The sequence below is a fragment of the Haemaphysalis longicornis genome, unplaced genomic scaffold, assembly GCF_048455015.1.
Source record: "Haemaphysalis longicornis isolate Haplotype H1 unplaced genomic scaffold, Haemaphysalis longicornis Haplotype H1 scaffold_10, whole genome shotgun sequence".
Classification (NCBI taxonomy): domain Eukaryota; kingdom Metazoa; phylum Arthropoda; class Arachnida; order Ixodida; family Ixodidae; genus Haemaphysalis; species Haemaphysalis longicornis.
In genome coordinates this window covers 136,866,940-136,892,395 of record NW_027526204.1, presented here as the reverse complement: position 1 = coordinate 136,892,395, position 25,456 = coordinate 136,866,940, and the positions used below count along the sequence as shown (strand labels likewise).

The 25,456-nt window shown below is 48.3% G+C and overlaps 3 protein-coding genes across 5 annotated transcripts; 2 read left to right on the top strand and 1 right to left on the bottom strand.

The window, feature by feature from the left end:
- Window positions 1–893: 893 nt before the first annotated feature.
- Window positions 894–22,739, bottom strand: LOC144159413 (protein FAM110A-like). 3 transcript variants are annotated; one of them, XM_077690886.1, is made up of 4 exons: window positions 22,492–22,739; window positions 16,814–17,055; window positions 8,667–8,973; window positions 894–7,676 (listed from the first exon to the last, which is right to left on the bottom strand). In XM_077690886.1, exons 2-4 carry the CDS (start codon window positions 16,989–16,991, stop codon window positions 6,965–6,967), a joined length of 1,197 nt encoding a protein of 398 aa, XP_077547012.1. In that variant the 5' UTR covers window positions 16,992–17,055; window positions 22,492–22,739; the 3' UTR covers window positions 894–6,964. The 3 variants fall into 3 exon arrangements, with proteins under 3 accessions (XP_077547012.1, XP_077547013.1, XP_077547011.1); XM_077690887.1 differs by having other exon boundaries at window positions 22,639–22,718; XM_077690885.1 differs by lacking the exon at window positions 22,492–22,739 and adding an exon at window positions 17,307–17,773.
- Window positions 17,927–20,628, top strand: LOC144159412 (bromodomain-containing protein 7-like). Its single transcript, XM_077690884.1, has one exon. The coding sequence runs from the start codon at window positions 18,096–18,098 to the stop codon at window positions 20,271–20,273; it is 2,178 nt and encodes a 725-aa protein (XP_077547010.1). The 5' UTR covers window positions 17,927–18,095; the 3' UTR covers window positions 20,274–20,628.
- Window positions 21,765–24,802, top strand: LOC144160121 (uncharacterized). The gene is made up of 7 exons (XM_077691724.1): window positions 21,765–21,789; window positions 23,355–23,476; window positions 23,542–23,645; window positions 23,719–23,792; window positions 23,880–23,945; window positions 24,033–24,091; window positions 24,196–24,802. The coding sequence occupies exons 1-5, from the start codon at window positions 21,765–21,767 to the stop codon at window positions 23,936–23,938; spliced, it is 384 nt and encodes a 127-aa protein (XP_077547850.1). The 3' UTR covers window positions 23,939–23,945; window positions 24,033–24,091; window positions 24,196–24,802.
- The last annotated feature ends 654 nt before the right edge of the window (window positions 24,803–25,456 follow it).

The following is a 25,456-nucleotide window of genomic DNA, read 5'->3' as shown; positions in this document are numbered from 1 at the left end:
TGTCCACAAAGATGGCAACAAAGCAGTCCAAAGGGTAAATTGGGACGCACCCTAAGAATGTGCGTGGTAGTTTTCGTGGCCTGTCTGGAGAGAATTATAGTGGCGCAAAGTGACAGCCGTTTTGGGGCTTGAGCGAAGCTTTAATTGCATTTTGCTTTGAATTCGTCCTCGCAAAGTGCTTTTCGAAATATTTCTGTGTGCCGACAAGTGGGAAGCGCTGCTCTCACAGGGCCACGAGGTGTTGTTCTGGGGCTTTCTCTAAAACAATGTGTATCTTTTAGAAATGATGCGGCGTTGGCATGCAAATGCATGTACTCTCATCGGGAGTCCTGCGAGTGGCTCGGGAACTGTAGGGAACAGATGGTGCGTCCCCCTGATCAAAGCCTGCTCGAGGCCAAAGAACAGCATGCGAAATGATGCTTACTGTGTCGATTGAATTTGCTGTTAGCTGTAAATTAGCGTTAGAAAATGCGCGAAACATTTACAGAGACTTGAGGTTCTTCATAGGTTTCAAAGGTGTTCCGTGCACTATGTGCTATGCACATTTACAAACACACTTACACACACAAGTACGCACACAGGTTTTTGGTCCAGCACGAAGGAATGTGAAATATAATTCACACCACTTTTATTTGGGTAGCAGCTCAGAGTAGCCTAGTGAGTCTTGACGTCTGCCGCGTCCCCTGCTAGATTCATCTACCTCAGAGTGCCCCTAATTTAAAGTAGGTAACCAAAATTTGTACATTTGTGTGGCATGAATGTGCATTCACATGGCAGTGTTTTGGACAGGTGACACTTTGTAGTGTCAGAGCACGCCTGCAGGCCTCGTTTAGAAATAGTGGCACATCTCGTGCATGCCACTTTCTCGCATGAATCACGAAGGACACACGTGCTGCTGTAAATCATTCACTAAATTTTATTCAAGAATAATTGCTACTCAAGAGTACAAACAAGCTGCAATAAATGTTCTCTGCCACCCTCGGAGGAGGTGAGACAGGGTGGAAATACTATGAGCACTGGCTTAATAGCCAGCGCCCGAGCTAGGACAGGATGTCGTTGCCATAGAGGGCCCTTTCGGCCACCAAAAACATGCAGACACGGACGACTCACTTCAAACAAGCCAGCAACAGTCTTTTTTTTTTTTCAAGAAGCTATTTCTTTCTGCTTGAAACCACTGTGCCAGAAATGCTTAGTCCGAATTCTGGACGACGGTTGGAACACTTGAGCTGGTGCATTTCTGTAGCTACATTTTACCCCGAGATAAAATCAACGCACTTTTAAGGGACACCCGTGTCAGAAAACAACCATGCCTGGACGATGGGACTAACATGCTGAGTTGCACTTGGTGGCGCCAGCCACTTAAACGAAGGGGCAGTACGATGAGAGATGTCGAATTGTGAGAATAAATTGGAAAATGTGCCAGAAGGGGCCTACAGCCCCACTGGCAAATTTTGGATGCCATGGCCAGCCTGCATTAAAGGAGTAGTGACACGAAATTTCAAGGCTGAGATAACTATGTAAAATGCTTCCTTTTTATTGGGAGTTATTTCCCAGCACGTTTCGACAGTAACCGTTCAGTATAGCATATTTTAAATCCATTTTAATCTTTGTCCGCATGAGAAAGCTTACAGCGGGCCACCATGACATCATCTGCTCCTTGCCCCAAACGGCCGACATCGGGGCTCCCGTGACGTAACCGATGCGTTGGCTGCGGTTGCCACGTGCTGCTACGCGTGCTGCTACGCCGTGTGCATCACTTTTGGGACTAACATCATTCTACCCAGGCGCGCGCGTGCGCTCGCTCGTGCGTCCAGACTGGCAGCAGTGCGACAAGAATGGTGACGCCACAGGTGCCCTCCCGTCATGGCGGCGGCTTAGCGTTCGTGCTGTCGACACCGAAACTGACACGAATAAATGACGCCGTAAATGATTGTTTACGCTGTGATCGACCGTCTAATGTGCCATTATATGATTAGTGGGCTGGTAGGCACCCATAGCAGCGAAGAAGCATAACACCGAAATTTCGTGTCAGTACTCCTTTACGGAAAAAAAGTAGATGAACAATGTTGCCCACCTGCCTACAATACGGAAGGTCCTACCTTTGCATTAAAGCAAACTTGACACAAGGTGTGGTTTCAGAATTCATTCACATCCCCAACATCCAACTGCTTTTCTTCTATGGTCAGGCTTCACAAAATGAGGTCACACACGGACGATGAACCCTGATCTGCACAAGACAGTCCTGAGATTCTGATAACCAGAATGTAGCCGAACAGCTTAGAAGGTGAGCAGTTGCTTGAAAGTGCCGAAATTGAAAAATTAGCAGCAGTATTGATGACCGGCCAGAGTAAGCTTTGTCAAGACCAAAACAGGGTTGGTTTCTGCCTCATAGCAGTATAGAGCCAGCACAAAGCACTCCCACAGGTGACCATCACACAAGTCTTATGAAAACACCTCCGCGGCACGTTTTTGAGCGTCACTGGTACAAGCAGCAGTTTAGAATGTTACAAATGTTTGCAGCCACATGCAACGTGGTCCAATGGCCATCACAGCAGAGGCCCTGTTGTAGAACTTTCTGCTACAGCAGCCACGGTGCCTGTCAGCTTGCAGCGCCCACAAAATTCCGAAATTTCTATTTCTATTTCTATTGCTCTGGCACCTACAGCGACAGTCCTGCTGCTTTTCTTCAAAGTAAGCATTGATAAAGCAATGTCTGTGCAATTAGGCACACGATAATGCCAACCTGCAGATAAATTTAAACCACTAAAGCGTTCACCTCCATCTATGTGCTACCAGTGCAGCAGATTTTGTGTCGTACATATAGAGACGGAACGCAACTGCTATGCTCGGGTACAAGTCAAGAACAGCAATAGCTCGTGTAGTGCATCACCTAGCTAAAGCGACGGACCCGGATGCCAACGCGCGTGCGTGTTTTGAAACAAGATTGCACTCACCATCGTCTTGTTTTTCACACCTAGTTTTGTTGTCATCGCAGCAGGAATTTATAAGCTTATCAAGTACGAGAAATCATGGAAACGACTCGAGTCATGTTCAAAACGCCCGCAGTAACGCACTCTTTGCACGGAGTAACAGCTGGCTGCGGTGATGAGGTGCGGGAGCAACTTCCGTCGTCGTTCTTAAGTTGTCCCCGAGGATAGGTGTGCATTCACCAAGCTCAGCTATGCAGCATAATGTTTCTATGCTCTCACAGAAGTCCAGGTAGGTTACCCCTTTGTTTAGGTTAGGTTAGGTGCCTACAATATCACTTAGACTGTCTTGTACAGATCAGGCGTAACGCACAACGACCAAGGAAAATATAATGTGCGCAGGGGTATGCCTGCGGATACATGCATTGCCAAAATAGTTCACCTAGCTGTGAGCATTGGGTCCCTATCTAAGTGGACAATCAGTGAGCAAGTAATAGCGGCCGTTGTACACCTGGAACGACCATGACCTCACGGTCGGTCTCCACGGAGACGGCTGCCGACGTAATCGGTGGGAATGACGCGAGCTGGTAAAACGGCAACTGCAGGAGACAAATGTCCGGCAGAAATACTTTCACCACGACAGCAAAATGCAACAAGGTCGGGGGATGCGGGTGACAGACCAGGAAAGAGCGTGCACAAAAGAGCGCACAACAAACGCCACCACCACATTCAACCTTGCACAACTCACATTCGCTGCTGTGATGCACGGACGCGACTTGCCTTCAAAAAACTTTGGCCTCTTTTCGTACTTGTTCGATGGAGCTGAAGCAGTGCTGCGCACTGCAAGCCCTGAGCCGTGTCAAAAGGTCACTCGACAGCGGACAAGGCGAGATATAAAACCGTTACACTCAACACCTCCACACTCAGCTGAGAATCCCTTTGCGTATAGGAGAAGAACCACTCAAATTGTGCAAAGATGGCGCAGTGAACAGTAAAGCAAGTTTCCAAACCAAAATGACCAAGGTCTGAAAAATAACCAACACACAGAAAACAACTATATAATGTGCACTCACCTAATGATTTCATAGACATATAAAATGCAGGCACAAAACAAGAAGCTCGTAAGTGAAGTGTATGAGACATGCGCCAGCGCATTCTATACAATAGAGGCTATAATAATCTTTGAAAACCGATGCTTCGCCACCTTGTTTCCACGCTAAAGGCAGCACAAAAACAAATCGGCAAAAGTAGGTGGAGCATGCAAGCACTTAAAAGGACCCTGAAGCAGTTCTGAAGGGCTCAAACATATCAAACCAGCATAGCGCATGGTCATTGACATCTCTTGAAATAATATATTACTATCCTAACACTTGAAACCACAGGTCGGTACCAGTCAATTTTTACTTATACTTAAAGTCGGGGGCCTGAATGGGAAAGGGGTGCTTAGGTTTAGGGCAAATTAACCTTATAATGTTGACTATTTCCTTTCTTACTCTCTTTCAGTAAAAATGTAGGAAGGTTTCTAGAACCAAGAGTGCTTAGGATTGAGAAAACAGTGATTAACAATCGCCGCACTATTTTTCTCTTGTGTAAGTTCCAAATTTTCGTGCCCTGTTCAAATTTGTGAAAACGTAGAGCGTGCGAGATTCGAGTGCTTTATTCTAGATGACAAAGAAATAAAGGAAGGCACAAAACGCGGATCTAGAGGAGCTACTAAATCATCAATACTGCCACGCATGAAAATGACGCCCCACTTAGCTGCTTCAGAGTTCTTTGAACATTGGCATTTGCGGCCTCGGAACTGTCCCGTAAAATGTGTGTGTATACATATATATATATGCATTCAAAAAAAGCTTTGGACAAACACAGCAAGCCCCGGAAGAGAAGCCCTCTTTGTAAACTAGCACCGGTCCGTGTAGTGAAGGGAGGCTGCGGCCCGCTTTTCCAGTGAGGGACAACAGAGGCAGCCATTGCATATGCGCCCGGGCGGCTGACTAGACAGCTCTGGGATAAAAGAGCCGTGCTGTGGGCCTTCCCGCAGTGTGGCCCACGAGAAGACACTTCCAAACACTTCGGCTCCTGGTGACAAGGAAGCAAATCACGAGGCCGACTAGGCTCTCCTTGCAAGGTAGGGACTGCGAAAGCACGAGTGTCCAGTTGCCAAACGTGTCCTCTCGTTATTATTAACATCCCTTACCCTTACGTCTTTTTTTTTCTTCTCCAGGTACTACGACTCGGCACGCACCCGCATTCACATCACCAAGCAAAGATGACATTCAGCGGGGACATGTTTTGCTAATTCTGTACCTAGCATGCTCAAGCTACTTGTGTAGGCTTTCAGCATAGGTATGTCTCTAACACAAATCATTCAGTCAAATGCCACAACACACTCACTAGGTCCTTGTTTATCCTTTTCCCTTTGCATCCCCTCATTCTCTGTAACGATGACTTGGCACATACTCGCGTCACCATCATGAAGCAAGAATGACATTTAACGAGAACATACTTTACTGCTCCTGTAATTACCATGCTAAAGAAACCATGTGCGTGTCAATACATGCCTCCAGCACACGTTTCTAACTTGAAGGCCACAATGCATTCATTAGGTTCGCCTTTAGTCGGATAGAGTCACCAAGCTGTAGTGGCATTGGGGATGCGTGCCAATCTCGCATTCTGGAAGTCCCTGGTTCAAATTACGCCCAGAATGAACCTTCGCCAACTTTCTTTTCAACTCAATTGCTGTTCTTTCGGCTATTTGAGCGGTAAACCACTTTGCGCACTGTCTGTGTGCCAAGGTCACCAGATTTTTGACCTACCAAGTTGACTAAAGCTTTTGCATTAAAGGAACTCTGCAACACTTCCGATAAACACTTTCACTCTTTCCTTCCCGTCTGGAAGCACTGCAAAAGCTATAGCTATCACCCGCACTGAGTGGCACTGTGTGATTCGTTCATCGCAGCAGATGCGCCTTCCGTTTCTGCTTAGCTTTTGTGGCTTCTTTTATAGTGTTGCCATCGAATGCATTCATCGCTGAAAGTGAAGGGAAGCTGGCCAATAGCCGCTACACCGCTGTAACGACGTACTTCTAGTGGTCGAAGAACAATCAGTGCGAGAGAGAGAGGAAAAATCTTTTGAGCAAGTTTCCAAGTTATCTGATGGCACAAAACTAATTTCTGGCTGAGGTACTTTATGACCCCCTCATCTAAGTATTGGATGCACTGGTTGATTAATTGATCAACTTCTTTAAACTTTGAAAAACAAGTTGAAAAAAAAGCCGCTAGCCAATAGCCGCTACACTGCTCTCTCTCGCACGGCTATCGGCTATTGGCCATTATCTGGCTCGGCCGCCAGATAATGCAGGGTCTCTAATTTTTTTTTGGTCTGTGTTGGTTCATACGAATTTTGGATAATACGAATATTTTTCACGGTCCCACGACATTTGTATCATCGAGATTCTACTGTATGCGGGCAGTTTGCTCTTTTTGTGCCCATGGAGGGGCACAACAAAGAAATGGGCGAAAACTTGCAATCACAAAACCTTCACCTTCTGCTCGGTGAGACAATGTGTGGATGTAGGGTGCAGATTTGACTCCACAAGGAAGACGCGCTCTCATGCAGTACATACATGCCTTATAGAAACAAAATGCCTTTTAGAGAAAGGAATTATAAATATACCTAATACGTAGTGAATGAGGAGGGAGGGTTGACCTTCAAATGACGGCCTTGAGATCTATCACAGCAGCAGCAATGCAGCTGATCTATCAAGCTAAGCACCAGCCTATTACTCTGAGCTCTCTCCACAATCCAATAGCAATGCCTCCGTTCCTGACCCTACACTGACCTGAAGTTTCGAATCACTGGTACACGACCCCTTCCGCCACAACAGCCAGCCATAGTGCGAGCTTTCGCTCCGAACTTTTCCGCCCCAGGCAGCCGTTCCCTCAGAGCCACACTGCAGGAAAGCTGCACAACACGGCCTCGTGCGCGGCCGCCAGATAATGACAAGCGTGCGGCGGCGGAATCTTTGGCGGCGGCGGTCAGGATCCTACGGCCGCCCTGCGGCAATTGAACAACCACTTAATCACCCTGGCATTCTTCTCCACGATGGACGTCTCGGTTGGACCGTGGTCGACGAGGTCCCGGTTGCGCAAGCCCGCGCCGCCCGCTCGGCCTCCAAGCGACGAGGTGTCGTCGTCGCTCCCGGCCAGACTGCACGAGTGACCCGCCGAGTCCACAGAACTGACGCTGTTGAAGTAGCGCGACGAGCTCGACCCCGAAGATGACGAGGGCGAAAGCACGCTGTGCCACGTGCTCGCGTCCAGCCCCAGCGTGTCAAAGAAGCGGTCCGACAGGGAGCGCGGCGGCTGCTGCCCGTCTGCCCGACTTCCGCCTCCCAAGTCCGGCTGGCTGCGGTGCGTCACATCGGACTTGGAACGGAGTACGGGCCGCCGAGAGGCCGCCTGGCTGGTCAGCCCGTAGTTGCGGCTCGGCAAGTCCAGGGGCCGGAACGAGAGGCTGCGGCCCACGGTTTCCGAAGCGGGTCGCGGCTTCCGGCAGCGGTCTCTGTAACTTGGCAGGTGGTCCCCCGGATCGCCGGAACGGAGCTCGGTGCTGGCGCGCCTTATGCGGGAGGGGGAGAGGTCCGGGAGGCTTTTGTGGACCACGGCCAGGCCTGGCGGTTGCCCCAGGGACGGGGGCGCGTCGCCCGCAATCAGCCGCCTGAGCTGGTGCTGCACATCCTGGTCAGTCCTGAAACCCACATTGGTCTTGCTGAGCTGAGCAGTAACTGAGACCCTTTACAAATATCGTGGAGTCTTCACACAAACTTCTAACGATTTGAAGCGCCAAATTTATCCATCCCCGTAGCACTTTTTTCCGGTGTGCTTGTCCCTCTGATGACTCCAGCTTCTTTTACAGTCGTATAAGGTCTGAAGTAAGAACTATTGTCCTACACAACATCGACACTCAAGGAATGCTCTGTACCATTCTTCTAAGGAGTGCATTACATTTATAACTGAGCATACACATTTTCATGGTAACCCTACGTGGACGTCCAATCGCCCTTGATGAAATTGTTTAATCAATGTATGTGACTGTGATTATGCACAAATAAGCAAAGCCGCTTTGGCCACAGGAAGGTTCTCAATTAAAAGTTGGAGAAAATTGGCAGTGTAGCTCTGCAAAAAAATTACGTAGAAAGTGCGGTGGGTTTCCAAGTGCCGTGATAGCCTCTGTGGCATGTCTGTCATACTAGTGATCCATGTGTCGTCTGAAACAAGTGATTTCATCTGCAGCAACAAGGACATCCGCCATATGTGCATAATTTTCCACACTTCAAAGGTCCACACAGCAAATGAGCACGAATTCAGCTAAAAGCTTTCTTTATAGCTTTGGCCCCGATAGGTAGTAGTGATGTAAAAGGAGGCCGACCAGCACCACATAGTTTTCAGCGACACTAGAACTTACAGCAAAACATAATAGCCAGTCAAGGGTAGCTATAAACTTCTGCTTAGTGCTTATTTGCACTAAGCTGTTTCTGTGGCTAGTTAAAACCCAGACTTAAGTGTGGAGACACTTATTCTGGTATGATCAGGGGCTCACTGGAGTTATGTAGTTGCTAGTACATCACTAGTGTAATATCACTAGTGTAGTGGAAACGAAAAAGCTAGCCAAGTCAAGTCAGAAACCACAACTCTAGCCAATGTTGAAGAAGCGCAGTGCACCCCCGTGTTCCCTCACCTGGCGGGCCGGAGTAGGCGGCGTGCCTGTGTCTCGGACAGTGCGCGTGCGCGCATGGGAGGGGACGGGGCTCTGCGGAGCTTGAGCGACGGCGCACGCGCGAGCAGAGCGGCCGGCGGCGAAGCCCTGAGCCGCTCGACGAGCTCGTAGGCCGAGGGCGACCGTGCCAGGAGCGGGGGCTCGAAGGGGGCCCCCCCTTCCGAGCGACGGCTGCGCAGCCCCTGCCGGCTGTCCAGCACCCGCTCCGACTTGACGTACTGCGCCTTGCTCTCCTCCAGGCGCTCCACTGCGCTGCGCCGCTGCTCACCTGTGCACCACAGACACGAGGGGGAATAAGGAACGGCACTGCGATGTGGGACTGTGCAAAATTGTATCATACTTAGAATCAAGCCCGCACCAGTGCCGCAACAAAATTCCCTCTCATTTGGTCAGTTTGCAGGCAGAGTAGAAATGCACTAGAATAAATGGTGAACGGCATTCAGGACTGTCGCACGACCATCCATATTGAATTTGCAACATCCGCGATTACCACTTTCACCATCGCCATTGATCTGCATGTGAAGGGGCCTCTCACAGTGACTTTCACTTGCTTGTAATATCTCGCACCAACTGAGTTTAGTCCTTTGCCTACAAATGCAGAAGAATCTGCTCCTGCTGGACCTAAACACTACGGAACATTGCTTATGTCAAACGGGTCAAATTACTCTAGAAAGTCCTACGTAAAAATCTACAATACCACCCTAGAAATTCAATGTAAGAGCACACTCCCCAACACAAAAGTTGCTCAAGTTGCCCACGTTACCCAATTCTTTAAATAGAAGGTTTAGCGCAAACAAGACGAGGACGGTGGCAAACGGGACAGGCGCTACTAACAACTGAGTTTATTTCGAAAAGCACAAACATATAAATAGCAGGCATGCACTGAAGAAAAAGAAAGGAAAGGGAAAACATTACACATCACGGTCATCTGGCGAACATCAGAAAAAAGTTTGTAGAAATGCACTTTCCTTATCATATATAGAAAGTGACGGTACACTTACGCACATGGGCCCTTTTCTTTTTATGAAAAAAGCCTCGGCAACCTCACGTGCGGTAGCATCTCTGCTCCTTTCGATTATTTTTGTTTTGTCCAGATTGGGTTTACAGAATCACAATCTTTACAATGTTGTGGCAAGTGCGAACCAGTTCCATTTTTTATCGACAAGGCATGTTCTCTGAGGCGGTCATTAATGCATCGGCCGTTTTGGCCGATATACACTTTACCACAAATCAGAGGGATCTCGTACACAACATAAATGGCACACTTAATAAACGTCGTGGCATGCTTCTTCTCGCATTTTTTGCGTTTCATCTCTGGCGCTATTCTTGAGCACAGCGTGGCAAGTTTCAAGGGCGCTGAAAACACAACTGGTATGCTGTACTTGGAAGCGACCTTCTTAAGGTTGTGTGCAACTCAGTGCGAGTATGGTATGACCGCAGGCCTTGGCTTATTCTGCAATTGCTCAGCATTAGCCCTTTGAGTGGCACCTTTCGTTTTCTTTAGCAAACCCTCCGCCACGGCGGTAAGGGTTGAGCCCGGAAAGCCAGCAGCTTGATGCCTGGCCATTTGATGATCAAAACTGCTTCCCATGGCGCTAAACCTTCTATTTAAGTATGTACCAACTCGCCCAACAGCACGTTCTGTTAAAGCACCCAATTCTTTCCCAACGATTTGTGAAATGAGTGAACACAAATGGAAGCCAGCATATGCCAACTTCATGACAGAAGGCGGGCAATGTGGGTCAACACAAACTGGAAGTAGAGATCCTGCAGATAAATTGTAGTAGGACCCATATAGCCTGTGTACCAGCACCACCATAGCTTCTGTTCTGCTTTGGCAACTTTCACTGAAGTGATTATTAAGTTAGACTTTGAGCCAACAAAACGCACACTGTGGATAGCTGGAGTTGCCAGATAGCATGCAGGTTTTTAACGTGACAAGCCAGCAAAGACCCCGACTTCCGACCAGCAAAGACCCGACTTCCGACCATGTCTTACGTGCGGCCGCTGGGAAAAAGACGTTCTACGTCTTCCCGCGGTGGTCGAGGGGCGGCGCTGCGCTACTTGACCGGGCTCTGAGCAGTCGTAAATACAAAACCCCGCTGTATAGTCGAGAGAGGAGTCGCCGCGGAACTAGCTCAATGGTAGAGCACCGCACGCGTTATGCGGAGGTTGTGGGTTCGATTCCCGCTTCCGGAAAAAACGGCGCATTTTTTCTCGACTTGAATTTTCAATTATTTATTCCTGCATAAAAAAAAAGGCAATCATACCTCATTCGGCACTATAACTATAAAACACTGTTAAAACGCCAAACAGCACTGGCAATATGGACTGCAACTTTGATATGTGTCCTTACGGAATCCCTCGTCCCCTACGTCTGTGTTCTACTATATATATATATATATATAAATATATATATATATATATATATATATATATATATATATATATATATATATATATATATATATATATATATATATATATATATATATATACAGTGTGTTGCGACGATAACTGGAACACTTTAAAAATTTTTCCTGAGCGATCCGCCGCTCTGTTCACGCTCAAACTTCACACAAAGGTCGCATTTTGTGGTCTATTTTGTTTGACACCGGGAACAACAACGGTACTTACCTGTTTATTCTGAAAATAAATAAAAAACGATTTTCGCCTATGGGAAAATGGCGGCGATTTGGACGTGTGAGCCCGAAAACCGGGTTTTCGGATCGTCTGTTAGCTCATTTCTAGGTGCATTTTCTGATCGTCTGCTGCACCATTTGGCTCCGTACGTGAATCCCACACATGCGTTTCACTCTGCAGGTGGTTCCGTCGTTCCAACATCAACTTGCGCTGGCTCGCACGTCCAAATCAGCGGCCATTTTCCCATAGGCGAAAATCGTTTTTATTTATTTTCAGAATAAACAGGTAAGTACCGGTGTTGTTCCCGGTGTCAGACAAAATAGACCACAAAATGCTACCTTTGTGTGAAGTTTGAGCGGGAACAGAGCGGCGGATCGCTCAGGAAAAATTTTTAAAGTGTTCCAGTTATCGTCGCAACACCCTGTATATAACTTAGCAGGCGACACCAAAACGCTGCTGCACAGGCTACGGATGCGTGGAACTGCGCGGCCAAGCACAGAAAGCGGGTCTCCAAGACTTGGCCACGCCCCCTCGGGAAGGTGGAGCGCTGCGTTTGAATTCCTTTTAAAAGTGCCAGAAAAGCGAGAAAAACGACTTCGTAGCAGCACTGCAGTGGGCCGCCTTCTGAGGCAGCAGCGGCTTCCAGCGGGTCGTCGTTATCGGGCGCGAGAAAAATGCTCCAGAGGACTGGCTGAAGTGCGCCTCGTAAACCACGTTCAAACGCGACACGAGCTTGCACGTTCGACGCCAAAGCCATCAGCCCCCACTTAGGAAGCAATGACGGAATGAAAACAAAAAAATAGAGGAGAAAATAAGGCCCTAACAGGTGATCACCGAGTGACCGAAGTCGCTTACTCGTGCGCTGACACCGCCGGTCACAGTGCTCGCCGCCCAAACGTCCACCGGCATCGTGTTCATTATGGTTCTGACTTCATCACCTACAAGCCAAGCCTTCCAAAAAACCAGAAAAAAAATCCCAACGTTCCGTCCAAGAAGTCACCGTTCATGAGGATCTCCGATTGCCCAATGGGCCCTCGGTAGCAGCACACACACTGGGCGCGCCTTTCGGCAATTTTCGCATTCCGCTGCTCTATTTTCTTCTTGCCACGCTTAGCGTTCGTTTCGTTCTAGCCGAGAGCGCGCAGGGATGAGCGGGCCCCCAAAGAGGAGCCGGCGTTTCGCTCCGGTCCAGCGCCCGCAGCGGCCCCGAAAAAAGAAAAGAGCCGGGCGAACACTGCTGCCGGACGCTCGGTCGGCACTCCGGGAAACGCCATTTGCACAAAGGGCAGTAGCGCGGCTGCAATCGCGTGCGGCGCCATGAAGCGAACAAACGCGCCGCTCAGCAGCCACCCAGCTGAGTCCAGCACAGCTAGGCGGAGACTACTGCTCGCGGTGATGCACGCGAATCCACCCGGCCTGGCGGGAATTTTGCGGATTTGTGTCGGACAACTGAGATTGGCAGCCGTGACCGTTCCCCCGCCTCCACCACCACCCAAAAGGATGAAAAACGGTCAAGCTCGACCCCACACCGCGTGTCGCCCAGTTAGTTGTTTTGTTGGATGAGGTACAAATCGGCACACCCCACTCCCCTTCCTCCTCGTTGGCTTAGTTTCGAATTAGTGCATTAATCATTATCTGAGAAAAGAAGTACCACCCAGCTGTGTGAAGTTCACTGCCCGTGACAACCAGCATTACAGCAGTACTGGGATCGTTCGTAGCTTGCATTCAGACATGAATGCATGAGCTGCAATTAGTAGCAGCAAGGCAGTACAATGTAGCCAGTTGCACACCATTTCTATTGTTATTTAAGTTTCGAACTGAAGAATTTATCATTCGTGACAACTGAGCCGCTAGTGCAAGAGGTTCTGTTGTGAACTGTGGCAAGGACATGGCGCAGAATACTATGCACAATGTTCAGGTTACTATTATTTGTCAGTTGAAGCACATGTTAGCACCAAAGCATTTCAGAAATAAAACCTGAGTAGCTCCTGTACAGGGCAATACTATTACCATATTTTGTACAACAGCTAGCCACAAAGGGACGTACTATTCCAGTTCAATCTGAAAACATTTTGAAGAAGTTTTTCGAGGCAGGGGGAAAATGAGGAAACAAAAGGTTTCAAGTTATTATGACCACCGAGAATGTGGCAATCCTTCCACCCACAATTCATTTTTACTTGTGGTAGCTGAAAAGAAAGTCTGTTCCAACTGTTTACAAGGTGCGATGAAGGGCAGCTATCAATAACCACTATGCTGCAATCAAGTCAAAGCCTTTGTAACTACTGTGCAAAGTTAGTGGCTGGCTTGCCGTCATGACAAAAGTATTGTGATTTGCGGCAATCAAAGCTACCATTCAACACGTAAACACCAATAAACAAATCACTTTATTTCTTTATGGTGGATCTTTATTTGAGCGAACCTGACAAGCACTGTAAGAAATTGCAACACAAAGCTTTAGTTCAGCCCTCAGCATCGCCCTCCCTCCCCTCCCTGCTTCCGTAGGTGTGGAAAAGCAAACGTAACCAGAAAGTGTGAAACAAACTGACAGCTTAAGTTTCACGCAGCAAGCACGTGAAAGCTTTCGGGAAAACAAAAGACAGTTGCGTCTGGCAGCCACGTCAGAGGGCTGGCATGCCTGCAAAGCGCCTTTAAAAGCAAGCAATATCCTAGACTGCTCTACCGACTGAACCACGCCAGCTGAAGCAAGTGGGTGGGATCACTACACAACCTTGAAGGAACCATGATGAATGCAACTTTGCATCATTTAGGAGAGAGTACGGCAGATTTACATAAAAGGTGTGCCACGTTTAACGATGGCTTCATTTAATTAGGCTAGATAACAATTAAGCAGCTGGGCTGACCCCTTGAGGCATTTCCCGCACTCGCTGGTGGATGTCATTGACAAGCCTGCCTGGATTAGAGAAATATGGAAATTTGGAAGGTAGTGCCACGGACATGGCACCATCTCTGTAGGGTATCTGTAGCAGAATGCAACAGAACGTCACTAACACTAGCCTCACCATGCAGTGTCAAGGCAACCAAGAAATGTTGGTGACCTTGGGCACCCTTTTTCTATTTGGAACAATAGGAGCTCAGATGGGTTTGGGTCGACCAATTACAGCCAAATATAAATCCGAGCTTGAAGTTCATCATGTAAAGAATGCACAGAAATAAAATAGTCACACAATTACACAGGTGAAACTCTCTCCTAGCTCTAGTTTGTAAACAGTGATATACCTCGTCTTTTGCTCAGTAATGGCTGGCTGCATCCGCTTGGGTGTAGTCACTGTACCAACTGCCTGTTTTTGTCAGCCCTGCCAAGTACGTTTGACACACGATAAGCTCCTCCGGGAGGTGTCTAGTTTTAAATATGTCCTCTTCAATGCAAATTTTTCCATAACAGAAATAAATCACTTTCATGGTGAGTTAGAACTGCCTGTTCTTCCGAATGAAGCCAAGTTGTCATACTTTTAATCCTTGGAGTTACCGTGAAATATGCAAGTGCTACACAACTTTTCCATCTAAAATAAGCCCTAGTCTGGGTGTATATATATACCTACCACTGCAACTGGGCTGGTGTAGGTCTGTTCACAAGAATGTGCCAGTAACTATTTTATTAATAGCTGAAGTTAATCCAGAGGAAGTTATTTTTGAATGCAAGCGATTGGTTAATTAATTGACTGAAATTGTTGATTAATGTTATCTGTTTGATAAGCTGTTTCGTCAAGCCTTGGCCCTGAAAGTATTTGTGTTACTTATGTTCACCAGTCCATACCGAGCTGAGCCTATGCAAATGAATGCCACACATCACAGATGAAGAAAAATGTAGGATTTATAATTTCCAGCTCTAAAATTGATCAAAGTGACCGTGCACAGCTATAACCGAAACTTGGCTTAGGGCTCCAGTTGTTTGCTTGGCAATGAGCTTGCCGGTCCCTCTCTGACAAGGGACAGAGCTGCTCGTCAACACAAACACCTCTGTCACTCCATTGTCTCTTCGCCACAAAGCTTGTGACTGTCAAGTGCTAATTTAGTGACCTGTTCTCGGGTGGTTGGAGGTGAGTCATGTCAAATTGGCTGGGCGTTAAGTCAACCAATGACATCACTGCTTTACGCACTAGCAGCAAATGCCAGACAGGCTGTCAAAGGTAACTTGGGTTGTATTTGTGAACCACCACGTAAACGACATTCAGAGAGATAGTCCTACTGCTTCTTTTAGGAAGGAAAAGCATAAAAAAGAAAATGCTACTTAACGCATGAAAACCTGACCAGGACACAGCTTTCTGACATCATTTTAAGCAAGGCCTGACACATACACTTGATTTTTGCTGCACTGTGCAAGCAGATAAGAAAAGAAAGCACAAGCAGATGATTTACAAGGAAGGTTCAACAGTGTAGGAAAAGTACACCAAGTTATCTTTGGTGCAACGTATTTTTTTTTTTTTGAATTTGATATCTCCATCCCACTTCACTGAGCACGCAATGTTGAATTTACTCGTAAAGCTAAATGATTAAAGCCCTTATTATAAAAAAATATTTTAGCTGGCCATCAAACTATGATGCAACATACTTTTTGTCATCAAGCCATGATGGAAATGGAGCATAAAAAATCCACGGTTCATGACTCTTTTAAAGTAGTTGGTCAGAACACAGAGTACGAAGACAAGGGACGTGTGCACATGCACACAGCATCTTCCTTAACCTGAGCCCTTCTTTAATGCCAGGAGTGAATGATGTGCCCCTCAAAGAGAGGGAATACCATTCTGCTGCTCAAGATGCAGTTAGCACAGGTGGAGGATCCTTAAAATGGACAGAGGTGTGCCACAATCAACTTTGCACCACCTCCCACTCCCTATGGGGAGCAAGCTACCCTGGTGTGGGACAGTGGGGCTCTTCGATTTTTGGACTCGCTGTGGATAGTCTACGGGTAGGCCAAGGATTTACCACGCCTTAGAAATATATGTGATACACAGATGCCAGACTGCTTCACGAGGAGTCCGCGATGAGTCCGATGCTGATGATCGAAGAGCCCCAGTGATCCCTCATCCCGCCTCCCACACCAGTGTGGAGCAAGTCACCACGATGACAATGATAGGCTGCGACAAGGCTAGTTTACACTCAGGGGCGGATCCAGGCTTTTTCTGAGAGGGGGGTCAGCTCCTATCAGTGATGATGATGATGATGATGACGATGATGATGACCAGGAGGAGGAGGAGGAGGAGCCTTATTTATTGACTGAAATTTCGGGAAAGCAAAAACACAAGGAATACAACAAGTCATCAATTCACCTTTTTCTGCGACCTGAGTGGTCATCTTCTTGGAAGTTTAAACTCAAAAATTAAGGGTGGGGTCAGGACATCCGGACCCCCCCTCTGAATCCGCCAATGTTTACACTACATGCACAGGCACACTTTCTGCCTGGAGCAGTGCGCACGCATCCCACTGTGCGATGCCAGGGCACTCACCGGGGGTCTGCTGCTCGGGTACAGTGGGGGAGGAAGAGGAGGCGGCTCCGTGGCTGTGCGGCCTGGCGGGCCTCGGCGGCTGCGCGCTGACTCCGAGCTCGGCCTGCGCCGAGAGCCGGCGCGTGCGCGGCTGCTGCAGGGGGGCCGGGCAGCAGGCGTGCTGCACCGAGGCCGCCATCACGGACCACGGCACGCACGCCGCCGCCGCCCTGCCGCCGCAGCCCAGGGGCTGTCCCCGGGTCCTGCAGAACGTCAGCGGGAACGAGCGAAGAAGGGAGTGGGGGTTTACACCGTCAAATGCGGCAACACGGGGCGGGCATACGTACACACCGACACACACAAGCACGCCTGTCTGACCCATTATCATCATCATGTCTACGACCAGTGAGAGGCCTCGCCCACAAACTTCGAGCTACTCCCGTCTTGGGATATCTAATTTCGTTGCATCGCCAAGTAAAGAAGAGATCCAGCGGGAACGTACTTTGCTGCTCACCTAATTTCGATTTCTGTAATTTCAAAACTCGTTGTGGTTGCGCACATTCGCCGGTGTACTGGGTACGAACCGGGACCGGTTTTCCGCTCTTCCTCAGTGCCTGCGTGATGGGCGCACTGTTTCCGTACTAAACCTAGCGATAGCTTCCGGCACGGGTACCACGCGAATGGTACCCAACCCTCCCACTACCTGGCTGGAGGTGACCGGGAGCTCCTCGCCCGAGCTACAGCTCCTGACCGCCACTAGGGCTCAGGATTACCTGGCGCGCCTCCCTCACCTGAGGGACACTCGCTAGGACTGAGCCTCGTCAGAAATAAAGTTATTCTCTCTCCACGCGAATGGAACCAACGTTTTTAGATAACGTTGAATGGAACAGCCTAGCAGACGACGCTCGCGTCTCTCCTCCATGGCTCCACCATTTTCTCTGGAACTTCTCCTGTCAGTCGGGTCTTCACCAAAAACCCCTCTGTTGTACCGTGGTGGTTATTCAAATTATTCACCTTGTTATACTAAAAGAAATGCATTAATGCGCACTTATCAAGCATTTTTAAACATTTGCTTCTTCCATGACTCATCACGAACCACTTAAAAAAAAAACCCGGTTGGCAACACTGGTTACACCACCACCGGCCACCATGGACACCCGTGGCCGTTTATTTGTTTCATGCGCTTCTTGGCTGTGCATTGTTCTTTACACCCTGGTAATCTTCGCGGCACTTCTTCTATTTCCCTTTGTCAATTTTAGAGTTCTGTAAGACAGCACCGTACTCATCGCGAGGCACGCTTAATATGGATCGCGTCACAATCCTGAAACGCGAGGCGACGATGACGCCCGCCGAAAGATGTCTCCGCGATTTGTTCCCAAGGCGCGCGAAAGCCTTACAGCCTCGTGGCGCGAGCACACTGCCCGTGCAAGGTGCCACGCCGGATAACGCATTTCAAAGCTTACTTCTGCAAGAACCCGAAACGACAGCGGCTGCGCGCACGGTGGATGTGACCATGGCTGACGGAGGAAGCAGCAGCAGCAACACGCCCAAAAGGTCCAAGAAGACGAAGAACGAAGGTAAGAAGTCGACCAGTAAAGGACAACATCGCCAGGAGACAAAAAAAGAGCCCAGAAAGAAGCGCCAGAAGAAGTCAGAGGAAACAGAGACGTGCAAGACAGAGTGCGCCTTGGACAACGAGAAGCGACCGGAGGTCGCCGGTACAGCGGAGGCACCACCGGCCAGAAAACCTCGGCTCAGGAGTCCCCAACAGGGACCGTCAACGGCGCGAGCCGAACAGCCCGCCCTACTCGCGCCACAGGGCCAATCTTACAAGAGGCCTCTGCAGAAGCTGCTCTGTCATCTTCTAAACGATCTCCGAAAGATGGACCAGCACGAGTTGTTCGCATGGCCCGTGAGCGACGTCGTTTCACCAGGGTACTCAGCACTCATACACAGCCCAATGGATTTCAGCACGATGAAGAAAAGGATCGATGACAACCACTATTCGTGCGTCAGTGAGTTCAGGGAGGACTTGAAGTTGATGTGCGATAACGCTATGACTTACCACCGAAGTGGCACAGTTTACTTTAATTCTGCCAAGCACATGTGGAATTACGGCAACAAACTTCTATCCAAGGATCAGCTTCTGGCCTGGGAAAGTTCCCTTCCATTCTTTGGGGAGCTGACATCAGAGGAGCTTGGATTTGTCTTCAAGGCTGCAAAACCCGTCGATTCGAAACCATGCTTAGCCATTGCAAAGGACCCTATGTGTGCAAAGGCATCACCACCTTGTCTAGCCAGAAAAGGTAGACGTGTGCAACGTCAAGAGAAGAAACCAGGTCTCAAGTCTCCTAATAAAATCCGAGTCAAGGGTCCGAAAGCGGGTCGTGCTGCACCTGGCAAGTCTCCTCGAGTCAAGGGTCAGAAAGCAGGTCACGTTGCACCTGGCAGGCTGACTGCAAAGCCTGCCAACAGTAAATTTAGGTTTTTACGCCAGACAGAAGATGGAAGCACTTCCTTGTCCATATTAACCAACACACACTGTGACGACGTGAGAGGCCCAGGAGAAACTAGGGCTAATTTGGAAACACTTGTTGGAAAGCTTGCGCATGGAACTGGCACCCTCATCAATGTCAAGGATCGCATCAAGGACATTGCAAGACCAGTAGACTACCTTGACCATGGGCCCTACAGTACTTACGCGCCTCACTACGACTCGGCATTGGCGAACCTTTCGAAACAAGAGTCTGACCTTGTATATTTAACATACGGGGACGAACCAGGGGAGCAGCGAGCCGAAACCTTGCCCAGCTTTGCCAAAGATTGGGATACCATACCAGACATGGTTTGCAGCCTCTTTGATGAACCAGCAACAGGTGGACAACAGACAAAAACAGTGGAAGCGTTCCGCACCCGCTGTGAAGGCAAGAACCTTGGACCTTTGTTGAACCCTGGTGCACAAGCAAGGAATCTGGAACAACCGAACGCAAAGCATAATGACAGCAAGCCTTCAGGTTCGTCCTCAGCTTCCAAGGGCCTCGCAACCGGCTCGGCAGTAGCAGGCAGCAAGCGCACTAGCCAACCAGCAGCTCGGAAAGATTTCACAAAATATCGACGTGTACGCGAGGACCACTACAATTACTGCGAGCATCACATCACAGTCCACTCGTCACTGGACAGCACTGGCAATGTTACAAGCGCTATGCTACAGCAGAAGCAGCAAGAGTCCAGCGAGATGATTGACAGACTTTCCAGGATGCAACAGGAGCGGCTCAGTAGAGTGCCGCCAGCTCACCTGAGCCAAATTCAGGGTCCCAGTGGACAGGAACTTGAGTTGGCTGAAAAGGTTGCCAAGAGGCTTTCTGAGCTAGTGTCCTTTGCAACCCCAGGAGACGTAGTGAGTGTGGAAGCTGTTCGCAAGGCCCTGGGTATCAGTTACGCTCCTACTGTGTGTAGCAGTGACATTAGTTGGTCCTGTTAACGGGAAGCTGAAAGTGCAGAATGCGAGGCAGCAACCACAACATGTTTCCTGTATTCTAAACGAAGCAATTTTTAATGGTGTACTATGGGCAGTCCCAGATTATTACACTTCTGTAGTCAACGTAAATTTATGCGAATTTAAACTTAAATCAGATTTAGCTGGAAACGAAGCCCTAGCAATAATGGGGCCCTTCTTAAGAGATCTGCTTGATAAATACCTTCGCTTTTTGATGGGTGAAGGTTTTGGTCTATGAAAGTTTTTCTTTTCTACGGCTCGCAGTGTAAGCCTAACTTGACATTTGTAATTATTAACGTGCATTTATTCTCGTGTTGGTAAAATAAAGTTATTGGAATCACGTGAACTTCTCTCCCTTACCAATTGTAAAAGGGCTTGCCTTTGGACTAGTTGAGATTTCATAATTGCATTTATGGCGCACAAAGTATTTCAACACTGTTGTATCTCTGAAATTGTATTTCTAGCATGCGATTACCATTTCTTCAACTGCCATTTGTAATGATGTTTTTCCACTAAGCTAGACGCATTCCAGGACAAATTCCTGGTTTATATTTTTTGAGAGAGAGAAAACTTCCAGAATCACTGGGAATCTCTGAATAGCTCCAAGTGAGAGTTCCAAGGGCACAGTTTTACAAGGATTCTAATGAGACGAGGAGTGTCGAACTATTTCTACGATGAGATTAACAAACAGTGTAAACAAATGTTTGAATTCAGGGCTGCGAGAGAGGTATTTCAGGCTGGAGCTGTCCAGGAAAATGAATATTGCAAGACTGGCTGTATTTAGTACGTACATGGCTGTGGTCAAGGACAGAAAAACAGATGGTCGCACTTGGTACAACAATAGACGAAAAAAAAAACAATCATGTAATGCTTCACTTAAAATTCCAAAAGATTTACAACCTAATTCGCATCTTACTCTGGCACCCCATTTAGCCCTCCAAAAGCATCCATTTCTGAATATTTTTTATTCTTCTCCTCCTCCTCCTCCTTATTTTTCATTTAGTTATTTATTTTCTTTTTTTGTTTTGTTTCAATATTGACTAATTTCCAAACTCGATTCCTCCAACACAAGAAAAAAAAGCTTCCAAAATTTTCTAATTTCCTTGAATCATCCACCGAGGCAGTAATCTCATTCGAATTAACGACTGATGTTTGGCCGATCCCCTGATTGGGTATGCGCCAATAATGTTAAGGAACAACAAGATAAAAGTAGTTATTACAATGAGTTGCTCGGACCTGGCTCTTGCTTGGCATCAGTGCCTTGCCAATGTGTGTTGAGTCGCGATGCATACCCATTGAGGGGGATTGGCCGTAGTTTGGGGAGGTAATTAGAGCACTTTTGAATCGGGAAGCTGATTACCGCCCCACACCTTATCTCCCGTAACCTGTGACTGTCCTTGTCAAATATAGCTGCATTTAGAATATTTGCACGTATGAGCCATTCACCAGGCTCGCGTAGATAAAAGTGCTCCTGACATGCTCACGAATGCTGTCTTCATCGGTACAGATACATGCGCATTTATGCGTAGCATGTTAACGTAAACAACAAACATAACCACGCTCGGCCAAGCGTGCGCGTTATTGGTCAAAACTTTCGTCGTAGTGAGTTTACGGGCATCCAAACGCGTGATCCACTAACATAGCCGGCATGACTAGCGCGCAGTCCTACGGGGCCAACATTTTTTTTTTTTCCGTAATAACAGCGACAACCTACCGCTCACACCGCGCTGCTATCAGCGGCGGTTGTCAACTCTGGATGAACCCAGTTGCGACAAAACCGCATGCCAAGACTTCGCCGCTCGACCATAGAGGCGGGCCAGCATCGAATGGGCGCGATCGCAGTTTGAACCGCGACCGTGGTTTGAACAGCTGCAGCCACGATGGAAACATGTCTGGCACCAGGCCAAGCTAGATTCGCGCCGAGCGAAACCATCAGCTGAACAAATGCTCAACCGAAAAGGCGGCGCGAAGGCCAACAGGAGGCATCAGCCGCGGAGTGTGGTGGCGGGGCCGCACGACGATGTACAGCTGTCCGGAATCGATTTAGCGCAAAGCCGCGGATCGTTCAACTGCGATACCGATGTCTGCGCGATCGCCGAGTCAGGATCTTCTCAGTCGACCTTCCTACTGCAGACGATCGCGAAGGCCCCCCGCTTGACAGCGACAGGTATAACGTGGAAAGAAGCTGCAGCCGCATCCTTACCCTGACGTGACCGGTGATGTCCGGAGCACGGAGGCTTCAAATCCATCACTCAACGCTGCTCCGCCCGGCTTGCTCGTGCGTACACACTCTCATCGGAAGTGCGGACCGATCCCGTGCGGACATGAAAAAAAAAAATACGGAGCGTACCCTGCTGTGAGCTCCCGCTTCTCACACAGTGAGTACGGAATCCGCAGTCACAGCTGCACGGAGCAACACATCGCGGGCTCACTGGCGGGCTCTGGGAGATTTGTCGCTCTTCGCCTTCGCTCGCTCACAGCTCGCTCCGCCATAGAACGGAAGTGAGGCGTGTCACTGCTACTTCCGTCTTACGCCTGGCGCCATCCAGTGTATTCAAGTGCAACCTAACCGTATTCGGTGGTGTACAAACGGGGCAATAAAGTTGGGCTTTTTTTACACTGTGCATCAACAAAAGTGCAAACTTGCACTGAGTTTGAACTATTGTTGCACTGATGCGTTCTTTGTGCATAAAATTACGGTTGTTTGTATAATTAGTGTGTTTTATGTGTCCACCCAAAACAGTAAAATTCGTGGGCAGTCAAAAAGTGCTCTCTCAATAAGAATTCTTTCGAAAAAAAAGAAGTCAAGCCAAAACAATACGAGGCTGCTCTGGTGCAGTTCCGGGTAGCGTATAAGGGGAGGAACGGCTGGAAACGCTGATTGGTTAACAGAAATCAACGCTCAAGAAGGCGATCCGTCTCCCTAGGCGACCCAGGGTGCCTAGGGAACCAAAAAAGGTCCCCAGAAAGGTCCCTGGCCGTACGGCGGCGCCACCGCGCTGCGGTATGGCCGACCGGCCGAGCCTGCCGGTTCATTCATTCGGCTCCGGTGCTTGCGGCGGGCAGGTGCACGACGTGCTGCTCGCCGGTGCTTTTTTTTTTTTTTTTTTTTTTGGCGCGAAAATTGCTTTGTCATCGCCCGTCGGAACGAAATCGTGGTTCTGCAGGAAACGCACAACAATCTCAAGGTAAGCAGTGCATATTCGCGGCAAAAGGGTTTTGCCCCCTTTCTTATTTTTTTTTTATTTTTCAGCTGCAGCAGGTGCACGACGTGCTGCTCGCCAGTGCCCCTTTTTTGGCGCGAAAGCCCATCGGAACGAAATTATGGTTCTGCCGAAAACGCACAACAATCTCAAGGTAAGCAGTACATATTCCCGTCGAAAGGGTTTTGCTTTCATGTGTTTTGCCTTTTTTTTTTTTTTTTTTTCAGCTGCAGCAAAACGTGCCACCCCATGGCACGCCGTGATGGTTTTCGCGCGCCGAGCCTGAGCCGCAAGGACGGAGGTAAAGTAAAGCCTGCGCAGCAGCGATCTGCTAAAAAATGGACGTTGCGCGTGAAGCTGGTGGCCGCTATCTTTTGTTCTTTTCAAGGTGCAGCACGTGGCGTTCCATCGGCGGCCGCAGGGGACCGCAAGAATCCAAAAACCTAGGACGGAGGTAAAGTAAAGCCTGCGCAGCAACGATCTGCTTAAAAATGGACGTTGTGCGTGGACCTGGTGGCGGTGATCTTTTGTTCTTTTCCAGGTGTAGCACGTGGCGTTCCATCGGCGGCCTCAGGGGACCGCAAAAATCTAAAAACCAAGGTAAGGCACGCTATGCTGCTGCAAACTGACTATGGCATTGTGTACGAAGTTTTTTTTTTTTTTTTTGCGTGGAGCTGGTGGCGGTGATAATTCTTCTTTTCAAGGTATAGCACATGGCGTTCCCTGAGCAGCCCCAGCAAAGGACCGCAAAAGTCCGAAAACCAAGTTAAGCCACACAGCAGCCCGCGCTGCTGGAAACTGTCCTGTGTGTACACAATATTGTTTTTGTTTTATTGCTTTCCTTCTCTTTCAAGGTGCCACCTGGAGTACGGCTATCACCCCAGCAACTGGTATTACGCGCAACAAAATTCTGGAAAGCAGGCTGAAAACTGGCGATTTCGGCCAAGTGGCACTTTTGTTTGGCGTGACCACAGAAAGTTCTGCTGTGTCGTCGTCCAGCGTGGCAAAATTTGGACCTGAAGAAAATCTGCAAGAATTTCAAGCTAGGTAGCAGGCAGCTAAAAGCCGGTGATTTACGTAAAGTGGCACCTCCTTTTGACGCGTTCACAGAACAAAAATCTGCTTTGTTTTTGTCTGTCGAGTAAAAATAATTGCGTATCACGAGAATTGGCATAATAAGAGTCGGAATGAATTTTTGTTTGCTTGTTTGGTGTACTTGAGAACAATAAATCTGTCAAGTGCTTATCTGTGGTCTTTCCTTCGTGGTATGATGAGCCCCACTGGGCGTTTATATGTTCCACATATAATTATGACCGTCAAAAGAGGCAGTTCACTCCCGCAAGAACTTATGAGCTGCTGCAATGCTTTTTTTTTTTTGCCTAATTTAATTTTATCAACAAACGAGCTATTGCGCTTCCGTTTCTATCCCATGGCCCCCGGCCAGCTCTATATGGGATAAACATGTCAAGGAAAAATAATACTTGCTGCACTTTATTCTGGCACAGAAGGATGGCGGCAGTCATGCTGTTATCGTGTGAACTTCATGCTAGCATTATGGCAGAGCTATCAAATGAAACCAGATGCCCCACTGCAATAATGCAATCACTTGTTGGTGGCTTGCAACTTCACCTAGTTCCTGCAGTGTCCCGAACAGAGCACAAAAACGTAGCTGGCAAGCCCCCCCCCCCCCCCCTTTTAATTAAATTCTTTTCTTGTTTAATAAGAGGTTTTCATTGAACATGTCGAACCTAAAACATTATCTTGGTGCACAACCTAGCGGTACTTCAGTCGCAACACGTACCTGATCGTGCAAAGCGCATGCCACACAAGCTCATAGCATGTGGTTGTTGCATTGACGACTTAAACACAAATCCTTGGAGTTAATTTAGCCATCTGTGATGAATGCAGAATTGGCAATGTTTCATAGCACTGTTTGACATATAATTTGCAAGCTTCGTGTTATAA

Bases quoted from the DNA above. Each gene is read 5' to 3' on its own strand.
- LOC144159413 (XM_077690885.1), bottom strand. From the start codon at position 17,353: ATGTGCGCAACCACAACGAGTTTTGAAATTACAGAAATCGAAATTAG. The intron at 8,974-16,813 runs GTGAGTGCCCTG...TGTGGTGCACAG, and splicing joins ACCCGAGCAGCAGACCCCCG to GTGAGCAGCGGCGCAGCGCA. The intron at 7,677-8,666 runs GTGAGGGAACAC...TGTGGGTTTCAG, and splicing joins CGCCTACTCCGGCCCGCCAG to GACTGACCAGGATGTGCAGC.
- LOC144159412 (XM_077690884.1), top strand. From the start codon at position 18,096: ATGGATCGCGTCACAATCCTGAAACGCGAGGCGACGATGACGCCCGCC.
- LOC144160121 (XM_077691724.1), top strand. From the start codon at position 21,765: ATGCTCACGAATGCTGTCTTCATCG. The intron at 21,790-23,354 runs GTACAGATACAT...TGCGGCGGGCAG, and splicing joins CACGAATGCTGTCTTCATCG to GTGCACGACGTGCTGCTCGC. The intron at 23,646-23,718 runs GTAAGCAGTACA...TTTTTTTTTCAG, and splicing joins AAACGCACAACAATCTCAAG to CTGCAGCAAAACGTGCCACC.